General features: G+C 41.6%; 1 protein-coding gene across 3 annotated transcripts in view; it reads right to left on the bottom strand.

The window, feature by feature from the left end:
- The window catches only part of SLC25A26 (solute carrier family 25 member 26), an 842,602-nt gene that overhangs the window by 96,001 nt on the left and 722,344 nt on the right, over nt 1–24,257 (bottom strand). For all 3 annotated transcript variants that reach the window (XR_014968508.1, XM_085624764.1, XM_085624765.1), the window contains 2 exons: nt 17,229–17,293; nt 6,531–6,604 (listed from right to left, as the gene is read on the bottom strand). Coding sequence is in view for 2 of the 3 variants with exons in the window: in XM_085624764.1 (XP_085480890.1) it covers nt 6,531–6,604; nt 17,229–17,293 (139 nt within the window). In the remaining variant the exon portion in view is untranslated. The remainder of the gene's footprint in view (nt 1–6,530; nt 6,605–17,228; nt 17,294–24,257) is intronic.

The raw sequence follows: 24,257 nt of genomic DNA, 5'->3' as shown, positions 1-24,257 counted from the left end.
GTTTGTAGGGAAAGGCAATATGGTGAATGTGGGTGTTATATGAGTGAACCCACCCATGTGGGTGATTGAGGATGGATGAATGAATGGCTGTTTAGGCAGGGACATCTTAAGGATTTTGGGGGCCCTGGGCCAAACATATTTTGGGGGCCCCTGTTCAGGACACCTTTGAATTTATGATCTAATTTGAGCCCCTGTTTCCCACGCAGTTTCCGCTTCCTCAGCTACACTAGCAATCCAGTTTGCATCATAGGTATTAGCCTATATATTCCCGATGTAAATGGACATGTGCAGCTTACAGGTGTAAGATTCAGGGTTTCCTGCCCTGCTGCTACGTTTTTAATACTTTTTAAATTGTATATGTGTGGCTGAATTACTCTGTGCTTTTTAACAATTTCTCCTACCTATGTGCCCTTGCACTTTACTTGATTCTGCTTGCTTGCCAACACCTCATTAGCTGCTCCGATTCACATTATCGCACTATTGCACTATCGGGCTACTCACTTCCGCCCACGCAGTTTCCACTTCCTCAGCTGTGCTAGCGATCCAGTTTGTATCATAGACATCAGCCTATATATTCCCGATGCAAACGGATGCGCGCAGCTGATAGCTGTAGGAATTAGTGTTTCCTGCCCTGCTACTAGGTTTTTATTACTTTTTAAATTGTATATGTCTGGCTGAATTACTCTGTGCTTTTTAATAATTTCTCCTACCTATGCGCACTTGCACTTTACTTGATTCTGCTTGCCTACACCTCCTTAGCTGCTTCGATTCGCATCTCGCTTTTCCTCCAGTCCTGGTCCGCCGCGGCTGATACGCTGATTGTGCGGAGGGCTGGGGCTAATATCTGGCTCCTCACTTATGCCTCTGCAGTTTCCGCTTCCTCAGCTGCATTGGCGATCCAGTTTGCATCATAGGCATTAGCCTATATATTCCCGATGCAAACGGATGCGCTAAGTGGACGTGCACAGCGGGTGCGCCGCTGGCGCCGAAGGTAAGCCTGTCTGCACCCGGAGGCGTTCGGCGCCGGCCATGCTGCCCAGTTCCCCTCCGGTGAGTTTATTCCACTATATTGCAATAGGGAAAAATTGCTTAGCCATAGGCGGCTACCATTATGTCACTGTACAGGCGCTGATCCGAGGTTGGAGGTAGACTTTCGATGCAATAAGTGCAACTGGACTCTCCTCCAGCCCAGGAAACTCGCTCCCAATATCCTCCCACGCAACAATAAGTGTAAAAACAATAAGAAAACAGAGGACTTAAAGGCCACCCTTTTAAATTGTCGCTCTATACAAAACCATGAACCATACATTTATGGCCTACTTTTAGACTAACAGTCTGATCTTTTATTTCTCACTGTGACCTGGCTGTCTGAAGCCTCCAACCCTACTATCACCTCGGCCATCCCTATGGGTCATAACATTCTTAGGAGGGACCGATCGAATGGGAAGGAGGGAGGTGTTGCCATAATTTACAATAAAAAACTAGACTGCTTAGGCTTCTGCTGTACCTTATCCCCCCATCATGGCATAGCTGGATTTCTGATTTACAGACCTCCCAGTGCTATTTGAAATGTTATTACTACGCTTAATATAGCCACCACCTCCCTGGCCTTAAAATACAACAACTGCCTCATTCTGGGATATTTCAATACACATATGGACAATGGAAAAGACCCTCAAATAATTTCCTTGTTGGAGGCGCTGCAGGCCTGCAACATGTTTCCATCTGTTTCTTTGGCCACCCATGAGAAGGGCCATACCCTAGAGCAAATCGTTCACAACTTTGACATATCAGTTAACCTACCTCTTCCCATTACCTGGTCTGACCACCTCCTATTAAAATTCGTCATTTCCAACGCTGCCACAGCCCCTTGAGCTAACACAGGGCAGGGGGTCTCTAATTACAGAACGTTCCATAAAATATCCATCCCGAGTTTAGCAGACGCCCTCGGTCGTTCCTCACCAGAGCTGTCTGGCTGCCCCGACTCGGACGCCCTCTCTATAGATTCATGGCTCCGAACCAACATTGATGCAGTGGTACCGGTTGTTTGCTGCTCCTCAAAGAGGTCAGCCCCACCAGCTCCATGGTTTAACGATTCCCTTAGATCTCCCAACAGAAATTGTGGAACAATTGAACGGAAATGGCGTAAATCCTATCTACCTGAGGACAGGAAGGTGTATAAAGACACCTTAAAAGCTCATTACATTCTCGTGAAGGCAGCCAAGAAAAACCTCTTTCAACCCAAGATAGAAAATGCCCAAAATAAGAGTAAGGAAATCTTTAGCATAGTTAAATCCTTTACTGCCCTGAGAGCCGGCACAAAGGAAGGGCCATGCACGGAAGAATGGTCTAAGTAAATAGTTGAATTCTTCCACAAAAAGATCTCCATGATCCAACAAGCCTTCACTAACATCTCAGAGGAAGAACTGACCTTCTACCTTAGTTCTAATAGCAAATTTCACCTCTTGGATCCTACATCTTTACTAGCTTTCCCTGAGCTTCAGCTTGAAGAGTCACTGACCCCTCTCCAAAGCATTAAGTCTGGCACTCCTACTGACCCATGTCCAGGGAATATCTTGAACCTATTGGCTCCCACCATAAACTCCACAGTAAACCAGCTCTTTAATGCTTCTATCTCCTCAGGTAACATGCTGAAATTATGGAAGAATGCTAAGATTCTTCAACTGATAAAAAAGACTAACGCCAAACCGACGGACCCTGCCAACTACAGGCCAATCTCCCTTCTTCCGACCCTCTCCAGAATACTAGAGAAGCATGTAAACAAGGCCCTCCAAAAACACATTGAAGATGGGAAGCTCCTTCATGAGTCCCAATCCGGTTTTAGGGCTAACTACAGTATGGAGTCCGCTCTGCTGGAAGTGACTGAATTTCTCAAGGGTAAGCTAGACCAGGGAGGCAAGGCTGTTCAGATACTGTTCGATCTGTCGGCGGCCTTCAATACGGTCCCAATTGAGAGGCTCCTGGAGAGACTTGCTAACATCGGTCGGGGGGGGGGGGACCGCATTTACAATGGATGTCATCCTTCTTGGCAAATAGATCGCAGGACATCTGGCTCCCCCCTTTCTCATCCCCAGTTCCGGGCCATGAATGTAGGTGTCCCTCAGGGCTCCATTCTCAGTCCTACCCTTTTTAATATATATCTATCCCCCTTGCATTTCTGGTAGAGGAAGAGGGCGCCAAAATTGTTTCCTATGCTAATGACACTCAGCTCATTTTTACGTGTGAAAAAGGAACCGACTTTGACGGGGCAATGATTAGGTCTTGCCTCACAAAGGTTTTTAACTGGCTTAAGATCAATCAGCTGAAGTGCAATCCTGACAAAACTGAAGTTGTTTTCTTTGGTAATCCATAAACGCCTGACTGGAGCGCTTGGTGGCCAAAATATCTGCCGCCCCCGCCTGCTGAAAAGGAGAAAGTCAAAAACGTAGGAATTGTCATAGACAAGTCACTCTCCATGTGCTTTCAAATTCAAAATCTAAATGGCACTTGCTTTGGCATACTCTGGATGCTAAAAAAAACTCCTGCCACTGTTACTCCTTGAGAGCAGAAAGATTGTGGTGCAGACTCTGGTGACATCAAAGCTTGACTATGTCAACAGCTTGTACCTCTGTCTTCCCAAATCCCTCATCCAGTGCCTACAAGTGGTACAATACGCGGCGGCCAGAGCCATCCTGAGACCTAAACCCAGATCTAGTATGACCCCTATTCTTAAGTCTCTCCGCATAAAAGAATGGATCGGCTTCAAAGCGATGACCATCTTGTTTAAAGCTTTCCATGGCTTAGGAGCCGGCTACATAAATAAGCACATTAATCGCTACACAACAGCTAGTCCCCTAAATTCTTCCAATGCCAACCTGGCCATCATGCCTAAAATATGCAGTGCCCGCATTGGAGGCAGATCCCACAGCTTTCTAGGCCTAAAATTGTGGAATTGCCTCCCTGAGTCTCTGAGACTAACCACAGACCTACTCTCTTTCATGAAAGAACTGGCTTTTGATAACTGATGGGTCTTTTACGCATGTTTTCCTCCCACTGTCATGCGCCAGGACTCTCTAGTCTGAGTAGCTGCGCGCTTTATTAAATACACAATTTCATTTCATTTGGTCCCTGACAGTGCAAAGAAACACTTGTCCAAATTCTAAGCGCCTTATTTATGAGGCCTTGCTTCACTTTTATGCCGCTGGTGCGTCACTTTTTGTGACGCACCGGCAGCATGAAATATGTGCAAAGTTACGCCCTATTTACAAAGTGACGCATCTAGGCAGATGCTTCAATTAGTAAACCCCTGCACCGCATTATACCTGCGCCAGGCATAATGTATGCAGGTTGGGTGTTGCCCCTCAAAATGCCTCGTAGAAGTGGCGCATTGAAATCTATGAGAACTCAGTGCGCCACTTCTAGGACGCCATTGCGTCAATATCTTACACCTGCCTCACTGCAGGCAGGTGTAAGATATTGACAGGCACTGCAGGCCCTTTCACATGGGGCTTGCCCCATGTGAAAGGACACATTGCTGGAGTTGCGTCTATTTTCAGACACACCCCAGCAATGCATCACTTTTGCGCATACAGATTCGTCAGAAATACTGACATATCTGTAACTCCTTGCGACATGATGCGTCATACAGTAAATATGACACATCCATCATGTCGCAAGGAGGGCGCACTAAGAAGTGACGCATCCCTGTTTTCACACAGCGATGCATCACTTCTCATAAATAAGGCCCTGAATGTGTTTACATCTAATATTCAGGGATAGTTAGGTGTGTTTTCAATATTGTAACACAGCAGCAGCTCACCAATATTACTGCAAATAATCTCTGTGATGCCCTCCCATTTCTTATATGTTAGGCCTTGTTTTGATCTAAAATAAACGTTTTTTATGTATATTGCATGAAACATAAACACAAAATTTCTCTGCAAAATGGCTGTACTAGACTCTCACACATCAGGTACATAAGAAATAAATGAAAGGAAAACAGAATCTAAAACAAACTGTTTAGGAAATATTCAAGGTCATTAGGGCAAAACTCTGGAGAATGGAGCTGACTGTCAGGGGGCCCCCTGAAAGGCTGGGGCCCTGGGCCAGAGCCCACTTTGCCCATGCATTAAAACGTCTCTGTGTTTAGGAGCATAAATGATTGAATGGGTGAGTGGAAAAGGAGCGAGCAACATCAGCGGGAGACAATAAATTCCTGGCACAAACCTCACAATGGCACTCCGTGCACTCACTTGCTCATCTTACCAATTCATAAATCCTTAGTCAAGTATTTAGCCAGCCATATGCCCATGCATTGACTCACCCATTCATACAGGCACTCACTCATCTGTGGAAATGTATCCATTCAACTATAGATGCAGCCAATCACTCACCCATTCATTAAGCCATCTATCCAATTCTATTTCCTCTGACTCTCCAGCATGCACTATTAAACCATCTATCTGAGCCACCCACACACACAGAAGCATATAAAATTGTGAATCAACGAACAAGTACTTGCATTACAAAAAAGACTCAGTGTTTCTGCATATGTTTGTTTGTTAATTTGCCACAGGGACTAAAGTTGTGAGGAAAGGATTATAAAACTGGGTAGAAAGCACTGAAGCAAATATACAAATGTCAGAGCAGCAACAACTTCCACCTCTTTAATTTACTAGGACAGTTTCCATCTTACACAGTGCCTTTTTAGAAAATACTCGGACACAGTCCAAAAACAAAGTTGTTGCTCCATCTTCACAGTGAAAGTGAATATAAAACCACTCTCTCAACAAAAGTACCAACTTCCTCCATTATTTGCTTCAAATGCTTTAAAGGGGAAAGCCCTGCTGCAGCACATTGTGGGGTCCTTAATTAAATTAAGAAATATGCATCAAGGTTGCATCACAGACAACTGAGGTATTTACATAATGTGAATGCAGGTGTACCCTCTAAAGAGCTTTCTTGCTGGAGGCGTTAATTTAATGGAGGATTACATCCCCAACCTAAAACACAAGCATTCTTCTGGTGTCAACATTTTGTAAATAGAACCCCTAAAGCGGTGCATTCTTAAAGCCAAGATGTCAGCCGCCTGTAGCTTCCGCCCTTTGACAGCTCACCAGGAAGGCCATACAGTTTAGCCCTCTTCTATGTCCTTGGCCCTCTGTTCTGCTGGCTAAACGGACAGGGCTGGCTGAAGGTGTGTCCTGTGATGCCCAGGAGCCATTTTGAGCCTTACCACCTGTCTATCCACATGTTTGACACGATATTTTTGTTGCTGTCAGAAAGTAAAAAAGCCAAGACAACCAGCGGAGAAGAAGAAGAAATCACAGTAAATAGTTGAAAGTGAAACACAAATAACCTGCTTTTAACATGAAATCCTTGGAACACCAAACAAATATCTCCTATCTCTGTCCGCCTATGATATTTCATTCTTCTTGGGCGAGTAATTGTCTAAAATGCTAACCGATCTATTCCTATTTTAAGACTCAAATATAAACTAATAAAAAAGTTAACTGGTTATCCATTCTTACCCAGCAATTCCTTGCGTTCTCCAGATACTATGGAGGGCAAATAACACATTCCCGCGGGCAGTGCTGGATCCTGTCTGTAATACATGGAAAACATAAAACACAAAAAATTACCACAGTGACTTAGGATTCCGGTTCCTGAGTGTCAATATGCACAAAACACACAAACAGACATATACATACACTATTGTGCTATGTCGCGCTAAGAAAAATAGAGGCATGCATTGAGGATATTGCACTAATTACAAGATGCTCATGTTAATTCTCTCTAAATGTGAATTTCAAAAGTCTTGTTCAGATAAGGTCGGTAAAAAACCTTTCCACTTCTATGTATTGTTATACCAGCTGTCACAAACGTGTGAAAGCATTACGTCGTGTACATATATGACTGATAGTAATACTCTTAAGACATCAATATTAGCATTATATTTGCAATCACTCTGAGTTAAAAGTTGGTGGACATTTTGTACAAACTTTCAATAAACACTCATTACTTCTTTATTAATCACCGGTTATTTGTAAATGTATTATATAGCTCAAGAGATTATTTTACAATACACCCCCTTATTTCATTTACTTTTCAATTCTAAGAGACAAATCACAGCAGGTTTAACTAGAAACATTTGTCTCAGCTTCTAGCCCTCTATGGTCTCTCACACAACTTAATACAGTGTTTTGTTTTCTTTCTTCGAGACTTATAAATTATGGTTATAGACAGACCGCAAAACTTATCATAACGGCGTGATCTCTTGGAACTTTAAATTGTATTTACAATGCTGTTTCAGTAAATTGAACTGGCTGTAAATGATTAAGAGAATAGCTACCACTAAGAGGTTTGACTTATGTGTGTGTCTTAGTCTCAATAAATCAGTTAAATTATTGTGAAACTAAGGGCCAGGTGTATGAAAGGAATTTGTAGCCTAAAGCGATTCATAAAATCAGAGTTTGATGGCAAAATAACATTTCTTACTGGACTAAGCCCCTTTTCCAATTTGTAAAAGCCTTTCCCAAATAGCGAAAAGATGGTGAACAATTTGCATCAACTATTTTCGACCTGCTTGTTTCCACTTAAGGCCCTAAATTAAATATTTAGCTATTTCCTAATATTTCTGTGATGAGTTATGACCAGCACCCAAAAGAAGAGTAAGTGGGGTGTTCCCAGTAAAATGTACTTAATAATAAAGTTCCAGTAGAAAACACCACCCAGAAAGCTTGATCTCAGGACCAAGGACTACAACTAATACACGCAATTAAAAGGAGCGCCTGGAAGAACCAAATTGAACAGAGATGTACATGGATTTTAGAGAAATTTATCATGTCAAATCGTGAAATGCGCACTCAGAAATGTACTGTTATTTTGCTTATTCGGGATGCCGTTGATGTCCTCTCCTTCAGCAGTACCCAAGGATTTGATACTGTTACACTTCACACAAAAATATATAAATAGGGCAATCGCGCATGAGAGCTGTAAGAATCCCCAAAATAAAATTCCCCATCAGAAGGGAAGGTATAGGTAAACAAATCAGCTTCAGACTGACTTGGAGAATGTCACAAATAGAGTGCCTCACAGTGGCTAGGATTGGCATTAGTAATCTTATTCAAACATGATCTCAAACAGGATATCCATATGTAAATAGATAGGTTTACCACAGACACAAAACAGAAAAAAACAATGTAAACAGAAGAAAAATAGACCTCACATATTACACCACTCATGACATGTTCTATGACATCATATTATCACCATATCTTATAACCTTATTTGGTCCCGGTGACCCCATCCCCTGGAGTTATTTATTTTTTCAAAAGGGGAGAGGGACTATATGGCTCACCTCCCTGAGCTTGAGCCTCAGGAACCCCATCTCCGGGAAGGCCGGGCCACACGACCCCTCTCTCCAAAACTCTTTTAGCACTGTGGAGCCCATCCCCTGGGGTCGTCTGTCTTTTTAAAAGGGAGAGGAGGGTCAAGTGTCCTCCCCTTCAAGCCTTATTAGACCCCCGGGGACCCTATCCCCTGGGGCCAAGTTACATCGTAAAAGGAGGGTGCTGCATTGCCCACCTCCTTGAGCCTTTTTAGGTCCCAGAGACCTTAAAAAGGGAAGGGAGCCACATGGACCCCCTACCCCAAGCCTTATTACGCCTCAGGGACTCCATCCACAAGGACCAGGTAATTAATAAGGGGAGGGGGCTCGTGGCCCCCTCTCTGAGCCTAATTACGCCTTAAGGACCCCATGCACGGGGCCAATATTTAAATAAAAGGGGCAGGGGAGCCACAAAGCCCCTCTCCTAAAGCCATTATAGGCCCTGGGGGAGCCCACCCACGGGGCCGCATTCTGTAACAGGAGGGGGGATCAAGCATTCCACCTCCATTGTTTTGTAAACCGATTTTATTAGTTGGTAATAAAGCAGTCAATAGCATTACATGGATGACCCTGCACTTACAAGCCACTTCTAGCAATTAGCGATTTATATCCATACACAATAATCTTGGTTCGACGTCCCCCAGGATTCATTGGTCTTGTTCTTGTTCAAGGAGTTGATAATGCATTGAGTATAGTTCAGGGTCCTCGGGCTGATCAATCTCTGTACCCCCTTAATAGACCCACATCATCCCACCATTCTGTTCCATTACTAACCCACAACAACCAACAAAGGAACCTTCTCTCTCCCCCCTCCCCACCCACCAAACAAGCATTCCCCTTCCATGAGCCATTATAGCAGCAGCATTCACTATAACTGGTAAACCTCTGTGGGCTCCTGTAATGGCAGGAGCAAAATCTTGATCTGTTCTTGATCTGTTTCCCTGCCTGCATCGATGCAGGCAGGGAAACAGAATACAAGTCTGCTCCCAGCATTCTTAAAGCTCCCATCAAATGATTAGCAAACACAAAGTCTGGTCCCAGTTGGCGGGAGCATTTTTAAAGATCCCGCCAAACGATTAGCAAACACAAAGTCTGCTCCCAGCTGGGAGCAAACACAGGTTTCCATGCTGGTGCAGGCAGAGAAACCCACGTGTCCTGGGGTTGGGCCCCCTTGTGTGCATGCGCACCAGTTTCTGCATGGCATGGACTTTTTTTGTCCATGCAGTGCAAGAACTGTCTTTGGCGTTTCCATTGCGGTGCCCATTTCAGGGGCACTGCTGTGGGAACACCAAAAAGATCCCACAAGACCACAGGAAACTCCTAATCTGGCAGGCGACCTGACCACAGCTTTAGCAGTGCGGCGGCGGGGTGGGCCGGCACAGCACTGCCAAAGTCATAATGAGACCCTTGATGTCTGCAGGCCTTTGGCCATGTGCAGCAGTTATCTCTTGCCCCTTGCAGGCTAGCTATCTATAGTTTGTGGAGGAATAAAAAAACTGATTCTGCAGCAGTATAAATCCCGAAGCCCTTTAGGTATGCAAGTGCTGAGGACCACTTCAACCATGTGAAGGGTGAAGCATGGGTGGCTAAGAAGTTACTCTAAATGAGACCGGTTTTTACTTTAGAAGATTACCGAGTTGCTTGCAATAATGTGAGCTGTAGAAAGAGCAGTTTCAGATGGGTTGACAGCAAGTAGAGAACCTGGTATGGCTTTAGTTTAGATGGTGACACATTCATATGGTGTTAGAATTTTAACTGTTATACTATTTACCAACGTTAGAGGCAGGAAGTGGGAGTGAAGAGACAATAGAGAACACAAATGTATCCATGTGCAAGCAGTTTGGTGCAACAGCAAGTGGGCAAATAAAAAATATACTCATCTACGCTTGCATCGCAAGATGTAAAAAGACACAGCAAGAGAGACCAATACATAGTTTAATATCACCAGCAGTTGCATGACAAATATAGGTGACAAAATATCGCCAAAAATATTGAGAACAAAAATATCGACTACACATGTTATTTCTGTGAAGTCAAAAATATCGACTACAAAAATATATACCTACAATATCATCGTAAAATATGTAAGTATAGCACATTTTAACAATTATACACTATATTAAGTTTAAAAATATTACATAAAAAAATATCCTATATGGTGTAAAAATAAATGAAAAGTCTAACTTATAAACTTGAAATAAAGAATACAATTTAAAATACTATCAAAAAAACAAACATAATATTCAAAAAATAAAATTATTATTTAAACAAATATAAATAATGCTAATAATTATAATTACAAACGTGAAATATGAAACTTAACCACAATGTATACAATAATAATAAAATATAAGATATTACTACAAACATAATGAAAAAATTCTTTACAATAAACTAACTTTTAAAATTGAAACAAAAACTATATGTATAAACAATTTTAAAAAAACAGATAATAAAATGAGACTTGAAGGGGGCAGATTTACCACTCCGACTCAAACGTAAATAACAGTAGGGGAGGTGTTGGACTTTGGAGGGGTCAGATTTACCATTCCCTCCCAAACGTAAACAGTAGGGAAAATGTTGGACTTTGGAGGGGTTAGGTATACTATTCCCACTTTAACATAAGCAATGGTCGGGGAAGTGTTAGACTATGGAAGAATCCCCTAGGGATTACTATTCACACTCCAGTTTTAGCAACAGGAGTGAAAGTGATGATTCCCTCTCCAAAGTAAGCAACAGATGGGAAAGTGTTGGACTTTGGAGACATTAGATTTACTATTCCCACCCGACAATAGCAACAGTAGGATAAGTGTTGGATTTAGGAGGACTGAGAACCACCATTCCCACTCCAGCATAAGCAACAATAGGGAAGATATTAAACTTTACAAAAGTGCAGATCTAATGTTCCCATTCTAAAATTAATACAAAATAAATTACAGATATAACAAATGAATAAACAGAAAATATATTTCCATAAAAATCTAAAAACATTTTACCATGGTATATGTTATACAAATTATTACAAACTAAAAACACAACATTAGCATATAGAATCATACATACAATTCAATTATATCCAAAAATTATATTAATTAAAACAGTTTAAAAATAGATTTACAAATCTTGCGATCCTATTATCTTAAAATCCACCAAAACAAATTCAATTAATAACAGAAAACATAATAATACACATTTGAAAAACATAATAAAACTAAACAAAATTAGTCAAAAAACCTTAAACATAACATCATTATTTAATATCAAAATTAATTTTAAAAAATCAATTACAAAACTTAGTTGACCAAATAAATAAAAATGCAAAATACAATATTTTCAAATTTATCTATGAAATAACTGAAAGCAATTCACATAACTACTTATCAAATTAACACATTAAAAATTCTTACAAATGTATAATCAATTAAAAAAATATCTTTAAAAGTCCCCAACCTTTTCCCCTACAAACCCAACAACCCAATTTTTTTTATATCAAATGAAAAAAACCCTCTATATTACAAAATTAAATAATACCACACAAAAAAATGAAATATACTCAACATTAAAATAATGACTTGTAAAGCAAAAGTAATAACACGTATCTAAATAATAAAAAGCAATATGCTTACTGTCTATATTTAAAAAAATTATGTAAAAGACTTAATAAACAATATTCTTGCCTTCTATATTATATTCCACAAGATTTTTGACATCACAATATTTGATTCTCATAATAGTTTTTAAATATTATTATGGCAGAAAACTTCACCAGCACGGAGTGAAAAACCAAACCTTGATGTTGTGAGTAGGCTTCCTTGTAGTCATGTTTAGCTAGCAGATACCAGATACACAATGGTGCAGTTAGATACTGCACAGAAAGCTGTTTCATGAGAAATAGAAAACAGATGTTGACTTAAAACTGATGCTTTTGTGGATGACTTTAATATCATTAGCGACTGAAGATTCTCAGGGTTCAGATTGTAATCAGTGAATGACGATGTCGGGATCAAGTGTGGTAAAGGAATCTAAGAGGTCAACCAGATCAACAGCACACAGCTATTTGAATCTACTATTCTGAAGAGATCGTCAGCTACAATCAAAGACGCTTCTATTCTGTGTGTCTCTTCGTAACCAGACTGATGAGAGTCCAGATGAGCGACTGTCAAGATTAAAGTGCTGCTAGGATCAAAACAGATTCTCCAGGATTTTCCCAAGTAATAAGAGTGAGGATATTTGTCAGAAGCCTTCTTTTGCCTTTTGTCAGCATGAGCTTGTTTATGGCCTCTTCCAATGACTTAGTAAAGATTCATCGAGAAAATCTCTAGTTACATAGAACGGAATAGGTGGAAAATGCCGAAAATGTCTTTCCTTCTGTATTGGCCAGCAGCAGAAGTTCACAGGAAAACATAATGAGCTGAGTTTCTGGATTAGGGAGAAAACACCCAAAAAGACACTTCTTGAGGAAACAATAAACAAATGGAGGATAAGAGTTGCAGACAGAGATAGGAGTGAAGAATGGGTAACGGGTTGGATTCTATGATGTTCTCAATGTTGTTTGATAGGAAGCTCTGCACTTCAATGCACTGGTTCTTGAAGGAAGACAAAGGAGGGGATTACTGGTCGATATTTTAAGACCAAGGCCCATTTTTAAATATATTTTTTGGGTTGATTGGTAGCGTATCATTTCTGTATACAATATGACTGCCTTTGGCAGAAGCATCTAGCGTTAGTGTAATTCTTGGGTTTACCTTGACAATACAACTAGGGTAGAGTTTGAGTTACATGGCACTTTTTGATCATGATGGTGCACAGCTGCATTCACATTGCAGATACACCCTGGGGCTCCCAGGCCTCACCCTCACAGAAAGATGCTGGTCTTTTTTCTCATTTTATAATCTTTGGCTCACCCCACCTATGCTACTTCATGGTCCATTTCCATCAGAACAGCATCTCCCTTGTGCAAAAGAACCTGCAACGCCCCTCATGAGCCGTTGTTTTTTTCCTTCCCTCAAAGCAGGATCCAGGCAGCTCCTCGTCGATGTCTTGGCTGAAGTTCCCAGGTTTCTGTTCCTGAACCTGGTACAGGGAATAGATGGTGGCTACCCCATGCCACAAGCATGGAGAGTTTCTTGGTCACCAATGGTGTCAAGATGCAAGATTCTGATACAGTGGCTTGACGTTTTTGCGCCATCTTTATAACAAAGAATGGCTGAGAATGGTTCTGAGCAGTTGCTGCCCATTCACTTATTCAACTCAGCTGCATAGGCTGCAAACTTTGCAGGGTTTCCTAGCAGTGGGTAGACATGTCAGTGATGTCAATTCAATTCCTGTTTAATGCCATTTGCGCAACCCCTTAAATTCCTAAAATCTCTTAATCTGAATGTTCTTTGGGCTAGAAGGTTGGCAACCTGCTAGTATTTTCCTTTTCCATTACTTTTTAATGAAAAGATTCATAGGCACCCTCGGTCTACTCTCCCACACACCTAAACATCTGAGCCATGACAAAGGATCACAGGAATGTCCTAGAGGGGCCCTGCTATTCACATTAATGTCTGGGACTCCCTCCATACCTCCATCTTAGGTACCACTTGGATGCAGGAAACACAAAATATCTGTAATTAAAAAAATGTGATAGACTCTCCCTGGTAGAGTGAGGGCAAAAGGCTTGTCCTGCCACTATAATCTTATTTCTGTCACTACTGTCAGTACAACCCAGTGAGCTGAAGATAGTGGTGCTCTGTATTAATGGTGCACATGGTGTGACCCACCAGGCCACACAGCCCAACTCTTAGTCGCAATTTATGTCATAGAAAAGCCTTAAACACACTGGAATGGTTATTGTGTGTGCTATGTTAGGGGATCATACATCTAAAGAACTTGCAGACATGAACTTGTGTCAGGGGTGCAGGCTCTCTAAAGCCATGCAGGGGACCTTACGTCATCCCAACAGGGTCTCTTAAATTGCTGAATTAATGAAGGGCAATATGTGTTTTCTGCTGTGGTACTAAACAAATCATGCCTTAAGGGAGTCCTGCAATGAGCCACGTGCATACTAATCTGATATTCATTACAGTTAAATGAGTTTTATGAGGAATACAGTTATAAATGTTTTACCTCCCAACACATCCCTCAGAGGTTTAAGAATGGTGGAGATCAACAGTATGTTTAGCTATATCAACAGTGATCCATTTCACACTGCTTCTCCAACAACGTCATGTAACAGGGAAGGTGTTTTGAATTTGCAAGTTCATTAAAAAACCCCAACGGCAATACAACACACCCTGAAGTTTGCCCACTAACACAACCTAAATGTTGATGTTATCCAGTGAAATGGTTTGCTAAACTGTTCCAGGAATAGATTGCAAAACTTGTAGGTTTCCTGGTAGTGAGTAAACACATTATTGAGGTCAGTTGAATTTCGGTTTAATGGCACTTACTCATCCATTATGAATAAAATACTCTCTTATTGTGTCTTTTCTTATAGGCAGTAAGCTAGCGACATGATAGATTGTTCCCCTTTCTCTTATTTTTGTCTGTTATTCAAAGAAGGTGCATTCGGACTGTCCGAAGAAAACATTAAATTGTTATCTGGCCCTCAGGTTTGTCGTGCATATTTTTATTTGTGAGGGTCTTAACTTTTTCTTCCAGTTCAGACAGCTGAATTTCTCACTGCCATTTCCAACAAGCTCTTTTCCTGTGCCAGCTTGCTATTTTAGTGCATACCCACACAGCCAGGTATTGTGTTAGCTAAGCAAAGCAAATTGTGGGATAATGGAAGCTTTATCAGGAACAGTTCCCCACATCAAATACTGGTTTATAGTTCAGTGGTAATGGATAATTCTCTGATTTGCAGAGGAAGTGGAGATTTATTGGAATCCATCAGCAGAATTTCCTTTCATAGTAATAATATAGCAAAACTAATTCCATCTGTCAATAATCCACTGCATTATTAATATCCTCCACAAATAAGAACATTTTCCATTACCACAAATCTCTAAAGCAGACCCATAACTCTTGCAGCCTGAGCAACAAGGGATTCGGACACAGTCCAGTCCCCAGTATTAAGAATGCGTGGGAAAGTCAGATTCAATGCTCAATTCATCTGTTCCACAATCAGCACCTGAGCCAATAGACATCTTCTCTTCTCAAGTTCCTTCAGATACTTTCTTCTACAATTGAACTGCATAGTTAGATATTAGATTTACTAGGTCCATAAAACAGTAGTGCCAAATTACAAAATCCAGTAAGCCATTTTGCTTTAGAACCCTGCAATCACATCACCTGGACTGGTAGTGTATAAATTAACAACCTATCTGGCTGCAGTTCGCTAATATATCTGCATCCCTGCAGCGGATGTATGACGTTACAACGCATACATTTACATCGCGGTACATTACATCGCGGTTTTGACAACGCAAGTCGTTACAACGACTTGCGTTGGAGGGCGCTGGACTTAGGAGTAGTATAATTTACTATTCCAACTCCAGTCTACGTACAGTAGGGAAGGTGTTGGATAGTAAATTATACTATTCCTTGTCCTAGAGCGCCATTTGGCGCAAGTCGTTGTAACGACTTGCGTTGTAAAAACTGCGATGTAATGGCATCGCGATGTAATCCCCGCATTGTAAACGATTTTTCCCCCCTGCAGCTAGGACAGCATCAGACTGAGAAGTGTAAAAAAGAAAAAACAAGAGATCTGCAGTGGCAGCAGGCATGGATCGGCGTTGGAGGGAAGAAGAAAACAAATACACTTACCTCATCACGCCGCATCTCTCCTCCGCTTCTCTTACCGACGAGTCCTGGAATGGAAGCAGGAAGCACACAGGCTCCCCATAGCCAATCACGACGCTGCTGTCACCATGACAGCAGCGTCGTGATTGGTCTGAGCGCTGTGGTTTAGCGCTCAGACAGGGACTATGAGCCTGTACATGTTCTCCACCGCGGAGAACATGCAAAGTGCGCATGACTGTTTGGCCAGGCCAGGACAGCCGTCCAAACTGTCATGTGCACTTAGAAAGTTACCCAACCACTCCTCCCCCGGCTCTGTAAGCAGCCAAGCCCCGCCCTGAAAAACTGCCTCAGCAGAGAAAAATGAAATGATAATAACATATTGTTATCATTTAATTTTTCCTTTTTTGCACAGCTGAAATGCAGTGGGCAACGCTCCTGCGCCTTAGCGGTGGAGCCGCCACTGGAGGACAATCCTGTTTCACCTTCATGCATCCAGTATCGTGAACAACATCCCCCTATCCATCAGGACCGAAAGAGTTGGAGACTCACTCACCTCTTTACAGAACCCTACATGACAATACAGTCACTGCACACAACTCAGCTTGCTCTTCCATTACTCACAGGCTTTAATCTTGTTCTGACCATGTACAGAAGAACTACATCTTCAACGTTTGTATTGGCTGCGATTGTTTATTAACGTGTGAATGAACGCTTGGTTTTTAAAGCTGTGCATTATGGTTTTAACATCTGGAAGACAGATGCATCTAAAGTAGCACAAAGGGTTGACAGATTTAAAGGTACTTAAACGCTCCCACAAACCAGCACTCCAGTAACAACTGGCTCTGCAAACAGCCAGTTCATCAAAACGTGTCTGTAAATAAGTATTCCGATGTGTCATTTAAAAGTGATATATTATAAAACGGGGCCATGCTAAGCGCAGATCGCCCAACAGGAAGGGACTCGAATGCCTCTCTTTATTGACAGTGAAAGTAAACACATAAATCAACGCAATCATTTAAGTAATCGTAATTAGGAGAGTCCCATTCTCTTAGTAATTGATTCTTGGCATCATGCATGCAGAATAGTCATGCAGTAATCCGCCCCCGCTTACCTTTGCCAGCATTATGCGTGTCTTAGCTACATCAAGAGGGGTGGTGACTGCGGCCGCACATCCGCCTGAAAGGATCACAAAAACACACAAAGCATTAAGACAACGTTTGCTATTGGTACACATCCGTCACAATCCGCGCGCACCGCGTGCCCTGCCAAGACGCTGCTCTATTGCGAAACACGCAGATCTCTAATAAGTTAATACTTGCTCGGTTATTCTCTCACTGAGAAACAGTTTTTCACACGCGGCTCCAATATTCACCAAGTGACAGACTTTGTGGTTCAATCCCCGGGGAATCAGACACCACAGCTGCGCTATAAATGGGCATTCAATGTTGGTGCTTTGCAGGGCACTAACTAGTGCCACGAAAATATGTACTTGGAGGATCTCTTCTCGCTCACGCTCCCCAATCAGCTACACACAGGCTAGACACTGCAGCAAATGTATTTATATAGCGCTTAGTACCCCTGACGAGGCGTTGAAGTGCTTTTTTGCGAGTAGCATGTTACCCAGGAACACAAATGCGCATTAGTGGAGGGAAATATAAATTATTTGGAGTGGTAGTAATGGTAAACATGGGAGTTTATTAGTTGGGTGAATAGGATAAAGGATGGATAGAGGAGCAAAGAGTTTAGAAATAATTATTTGGGTGTTCATATTAGTAAAAGAGGTTTGGGGTGAGTCAGAGAGCCACTTGGTTGGATGAATAGGATAAAGGATGGATAGAGGAGATAGGAGTTTAGAAAGGATTATTTGGGAGTTCATCATAGTAAAAGAGTTTTGGGATGTGTCAGAGAGCCTGCTAGTTGGATGAATAGGACAAAGGACGGAAGAGGGGCTTGCGATTTCATAGCAGCAAAAGAGGTTATTTCTTTTCTCTGCAGTGGGCAGAAAATATATAAATATGTAGATATATAACCCCACATAAGAGTTATACATACATAAAGATTCTAACATGATAGGCTTGGTCAGTTTTACTCAGAATGAAACTGGAGCACGATCCTTATGGGTCTTACTTTGCAAAAGACTGAGACTACCTCTAATGTCTTTATGCACAGGGAAATTTGTCAGTGTTGATATGATACTGAACCGTGGCTGGGATCTGAACCCGTTTCCAGGTGAGGCAAGCTGAAGGTTGTAACTTTCTGTAGGCAAATCAATTTGGCACACACGTGTGAGGCCGGCGTTCCATTCCTTAATTTGAACTTTGTCACTTGCGGTGACACAATTCTTACTTTCAATGTTAGCAAGGGCAGCCACTGGGGCAAGTGCAGCAGGCACAGTTCGACAAAGAGGTGAATCAGTCACCCTTCTACGTCTCAATGTAAATCAAAACACGCCAAACATACGCTACAAGAAAGTGATGTTAGTATCAAAGCTACCAAACCATGCCACTCCTTGGCAATGTCTATGTCTCAAAGCTGACTTTGCCTTTGATAGAAAACTTTTAAACGCTTCTTTAAGATAAAAAAATCCTAATATTCTTGTGCTTGACCTCCATGCCATCATTCTTTATTTTAATTAATTGTTTACAAAGTTTGGCCCAATAATCCTGGCACGAAGCGTTTCTACATTATTTTTTTACTTTTTAAAAGTTTTTTAACGAGTTTGTGGGACATTTGGCATATTTGTTTGTGAAGCTAACTTTCAGAATAGCATGTTAATGCAGGGATTTATTGTGGTTTGATCTGCTGGCAACCAGTAGCGCTCAATACATGAATAAGTGCAGGATTTAAGCCCTCCTCTTTAATCTCATTGGTGCAGAAAAAGTACATCCGAATATGAGTGCCTCACTCTATCAGCAATGGGATGATGACCGGTAGACCTGAACTCCTTGGAAACTCCATAGTGACACAAGTGCGTAGTCAGATAACCAGAAACTGAACGTGTTTCAGCTCCTTGTTGACCCTAGGCCAGAAGAACAAATAAATCAGAGCTGAATATATGAAATATGGTGCTGGAATAATAATCATTTGTCTACACCATTTTGTAGGTTGTGAAGAATTCTTTTGTTTATTAAAAATTCAGCAGTGCAACTAACTATACTGTGAAAAAGACTCTGCTGGGTAGTATCAACATTTACAGTTCGATCTCACCCCTCTTCAGTGAAATACTGTCAATTTTAGACCCACTTCTTAACCACCCACAGCTGACATTCTGGCAACTCAATTTGGGTATGTAATATAAGAGTCTGCATGTTCAAGTAATATCTTAATTAACCATATTTTGGCAATAGCCTCTGCATGAACAGTCTATTTATTTGCCATACAAGTGGGGTGATTCAATAGCTGAATGTACACAGAGGTGTCTTTTACATTCCCTACTTTTAGTTCCGTTACATTCACCCCGCACCACACTTTCCGTCGTATTTGTGCTTTTTCTGATGATACTTTACAAAAAAAAAAATGTATTAACTTTATTTAGCATTTTTAGTTTATCAAACATTTCCATGAAACATGTGCATTTTTTCTGATGATACTTAAGGCAAACAAGGGAATGACTCCTAATGTCAGGACCATGGAGTCTTGATAGTTCACCTAAAATACAATACCTAGCTCGCCTGCTGAGGGCTGGAGGTTATTCCACAGAAACACACTTAGGGTTTCAGTCCCATGGGAGCTCTCTAAGGGCAGCCTGAGAAAGGCCCCAGATGAAAAAAAATGTAAATTACCCCAAAGATTATTTGCACAGAGAGTTCTATCTTGGTTACACCTAGCAATAAGTGTTTCCTGGCCTATGGTCCCTCTAACACTCCTCACTCGTCAGTCTCCAACTCATAAATGTCTCACTTCGCTTCAGCAGGGTCTGAGCACTAGTCTTTGCGCGCATGAGAGACTAAAGCGAAAACGATTTGTTTCCCACCAGCACTGTCCACAGGCAAGACAGTCGGCCATGCCAATAACATAGGAGGCCTGACCCGATGCAGAGGTTGGGTGCCGTTAGTGGGTGTGCGAGATGCGAGCGCACTAAGAGTTCACAGTGCCCCAAAGGACTGGAAGGCTGAGCTTATTGAAGAGGGTTACTGATGAGAGACTGAGCTTGGAGCCTGCGTCTCCCTACAAGAATTGGCAAGGCTGTGCCTGAGCCTTCCCCTCTGCTATATTTCTGTCCAGTATACAGCCATAAATCTTCTCTTGAGATTGGCCATCTTCGGTCCTCTTCCGAAATGAGAAAAAACAGTGAATACTGCTGACAGCGACTAAAGACTTGCATGAGTGTGTTTCACCACTCACCTTAATCAGCATGGAAAAGGAAGGTCTACTAGGATGAAGCCTGCACCACACATGCAATATTCACCCTATCCACAGAAAGGAAAAAAGGATTTTTCATTATAGACATAGAAAGGGAAACGGAGCATTTCAATAAAGGCCCTGAATATGTGTGAACACCACTAATCCAAATCATTATGCCAAATGATTCCTCTTCTACTCTACTAGCCAGAGAAGGAATTCAATTAAGCTTCCCTGAAGATACAGTCGAGATATGCCTCCTCAATGCAGTCGTAATCGGAATGTGATATACACAAATAAGCAGCTAAATAGAAAACCCATTGCTCACTTTTTACAGATCTGACTTTGGAAAGACTACTGTTATACAGCTTTGTGACCCTAACCCTTGCCCTACCCAGATTCAGTCTATGGAAAACAGCAATAATCCCGCCTTTTACTCCTGACTGTTCTCTCTCACTTGTGACCAAAACCAAAGGTCACACAACCCTCTCTCCTCCCGAAGGCTCAATCTGACAAGCCCACACTTCTAGAAAGGCTGGTCAAATTGGGTTCTAAATCATAGACAAAAATTTCCCCTCCTAAGCTTTCCAAAATTTAGTCCAAAACCTTCAAGCACAAGGTAATGAGACAGCTCCTGGAAATCTTATTCACGGATAAATACCATATTGTATTTGTGTACCTCTAGGGATAAGGACATCTCATTAGTATTCAGGATTGGTGGATACTGATTATGATCAAAAGCTTCTGCCTCTTTGAATGATACCAGGTATTCCAGTTTAATAATCTCTATGTGCAATAGTTTCTGTTTATAAAACTGGACTGACAACTTATGTGAAGCCCAAGAGGCTGATAAGCCTCATTGAAACGGATAGCAAGCTCTTCTCCCCATTAATGCTGAAAAAGCTACAAGCCTGGGTAGACGAAACTGGTTGCTTGAATTCATCGCAAGGTAGCTTCTGGAAGTGACTCTTAACAAATGATCAGCTCTTTATGTACTTCTGTATCATGCACAAATAAACAACCTTGGACAAAAAGCCTTTGTATGTTCTATATCTGGATGTTTTTTGTTATTTTACCAAGAGTAGCAAGAAGAACTTTGATCAAAGATCAAAAGGATGGAGACTGGTGATTTTTTTCTGGCTGTTATTGTGATTCTCAGTGAGCATCAACTGTGATCAAAATCGGCTAGTTGGTAAAACAAAGAAGTCAAAAGTGTTGTTCTTCTAACAAATAAGCAACAGCACTATGGGGCCTGAATCAAGTTGGATAGAGAATTTCTGGATATGGTTAACATTTTCCCTCATCTTGGCATCCCGGCAAGCAAGGGGATTACCTGGTCCCCACGTATAAAATAAACAGCCAACAAAGCAGTGTCAGCAATGAACATGACTACAAGCTTCATCAAGAAGTAGGACAACTGAATAACTTCTTAAGTGGATACAATATTAAGAGCTAAAGTAAAGTTGTGTATGGAACCCTTTATATGCCATCTGAACATTTTAAAATGCATATTTCAAAAATATATTGTTCCTGCAGGAGCTCTTTCAACTGTATTAGGAAAATGCAACATAGAGCCTCATTACGATATCAGTCGGAAACTAAACCGCCCGACTCCTTGTCGGATTTGGGTCCCATTGATTCGCGTTCGGCGGTTCCACCCGACCGATTATGATGCTTCCGAACACTGTTAAGAAAAACTCCCATTGAATACCATATGAGCCTGTGTTTACGACAGACAACACAGGCTCACTTATAGGGAAAATGGGTGTTTGTGGAAAACCTTGTACCCTGTTGCGGGCACCCCATGGTGCCTGCCACACTGTCATGATTTTACAGGGGGGGGGGGGTCCCTTGGGTACCCCCTCGACCCCAAACCGGAGGACCCAGGATGAAGGGGGCCTGATAAGGGGGCCCCAAAGTCTGTTTTCCATAGATTATTCGTGTCTGACAGAGTCGGAAAGGCTGTTGGAATCGGACATCGTAATTGGTCTGTCGGAAACGCTGTCTGTTGAGCTGTACGAATCGGTTCCGACCGACTTGAATTCTCCAAATGCCGGTCGGAACTGAATCTGAATGACCAAACAGTTCCCCTTCCGACCGTGTGCATCGTAATCGGTCGGTCGGAATTGTTTCCGACCGAGTCGGGCAAATGGGTTCCGACACGGTCTAGAGGAATCCACTGTCGATCTGAGGCTTTCACACCGACATCGTAATCAGGCCCATAGTATATATAGCAGTATGAAAAGAATAGTTACTTCTGCATTGAGTCAAGTCCTCAAAGAGCCAGTAACCAATACTAGTTATCTGTTGGACATGGAATGGGAAGAGCACATAAAAATGCCTAAAAAGATAAAATCAATGCCAGCCAAGATGTCAAGAACTGACGAGATGGGTCTGTATCCGATAATCAAAGGCCCTGAGAGTACCCTCATGTCTTAGACTGAGTTCTCATGCCTCCACTGTTGTAAGAGCTTTAACGGAGAAAGTTCTATGTAAAAATTAGAGAAGCTTAAGAATTTTGGGCTGATATTTTACTAAAAAGAAGGTCCTTCAGCAACTCTAAATGAGTTCTATATCAAATCCAAAGAGAGACTTGTATTTGCTTTGACACATTCTGACAGTCTTCCTCAGTGGACTTCCATTCAGAAACAGCAAACTGGCTAAACGTCTTAAGTGTTGCTGTTGTACAGATCAAAAATAAAATTTACAACATTTGTCTTACTCTTTCCTAGTTACCAGGAACTGAGAATGAAGACAGTGATGAGTATTTTGAGGAAGTGTTGACTGACAGCTAAGAAATCTGCAATGATAGCTCTTCTCACTGACCACTTGAGCTGTGTGACCAAAGTGGTTGCTGGCTTTTTGAGAGCATCCTGTGAAGAGACACCATTACCTTTAACATAAGCTCTACTGACTATTTGTTGAAAAAGTAGATTTTGATAATCGACCAAAGATGATAAATAGGAATTGTAGTGAACAGACTGAGGGACCTTAAGACAACTGTTTTGGTGGAAAGACCGATACGTTCTGATCATATCCTTACTGACTGAGTTGTTTTTCATTTGCGTGTTTTGACTATATATCTATGTAGCATTTATAACTTCTTTTAGATTATTATGTTTTTTCATTTTAACCTAGTAACCTATCCTAAATTGTAAATGCGTGCACAAAAAGCTCTTATTATTGCAATGTGCTAATGGAACAAATCAAATTTATTAAAGGCCATGAAAGTGTTTTAAATGTGCATACAACTGAGCATTTCTGAGAAACTTCTTTAAACCAGCTATGGAACGGTTGCCATGTCTAATGGTCTGTGTTGTTTGTTTATCCACTAAATACTTTAACCACCAGGATCTCAGAAGCCCAATTAATTCACGGGTAAACCAGGATGAAGTGTTTTTTTTTGCTTCCAAGGGCACAGTATTCATCATTGGAGATGCCTCAACAGACATGGAAATCACACCCCCTAGGCTCTAGGGACATCTGAATGCTGAAAGTTGATAGCATCTCCCACCTGTTTCCTTTGTACACAGGGCAAAACAACAGGCTCTGTGCATACATTTTAGAACTACTTGGGCACTAGAGATTATTTCTTTCTCACCATCACGCTCAATAGATGAAATGCATTTAAATGGCACTTCACTACTAGCCAGGGTACAGCAAAACAGCTAACCTGAATTTGTGTAATTATCTCCTGTTTGAGACTTGAGTTGTGTTTCATCCTACAAAGCTCTACAAACTTCCTGCGGCTTTCCTACTAATCTATACCCTGACTTCACCTGGATCCGCCGAGTTCTGC

This window comes from Triturus cristatus, chromosome 9, assembly GCF_964204655.1.
Source record: "Triturus cristatus chromosome 9, aTriCri1.1, whole genome shotgun sequence".
In the NCBI taxonomy this organism is placed as follows: Eukaryota; Metazoa; Chordata; class Amphibia; order Caudata; family Salamandridae; genus Triturus; species Triturus cristatus.
Note: the sequence above shows the minus strand (reverse complement) of the source record. Positions and strands in the feature narration are given on the sequence as shown.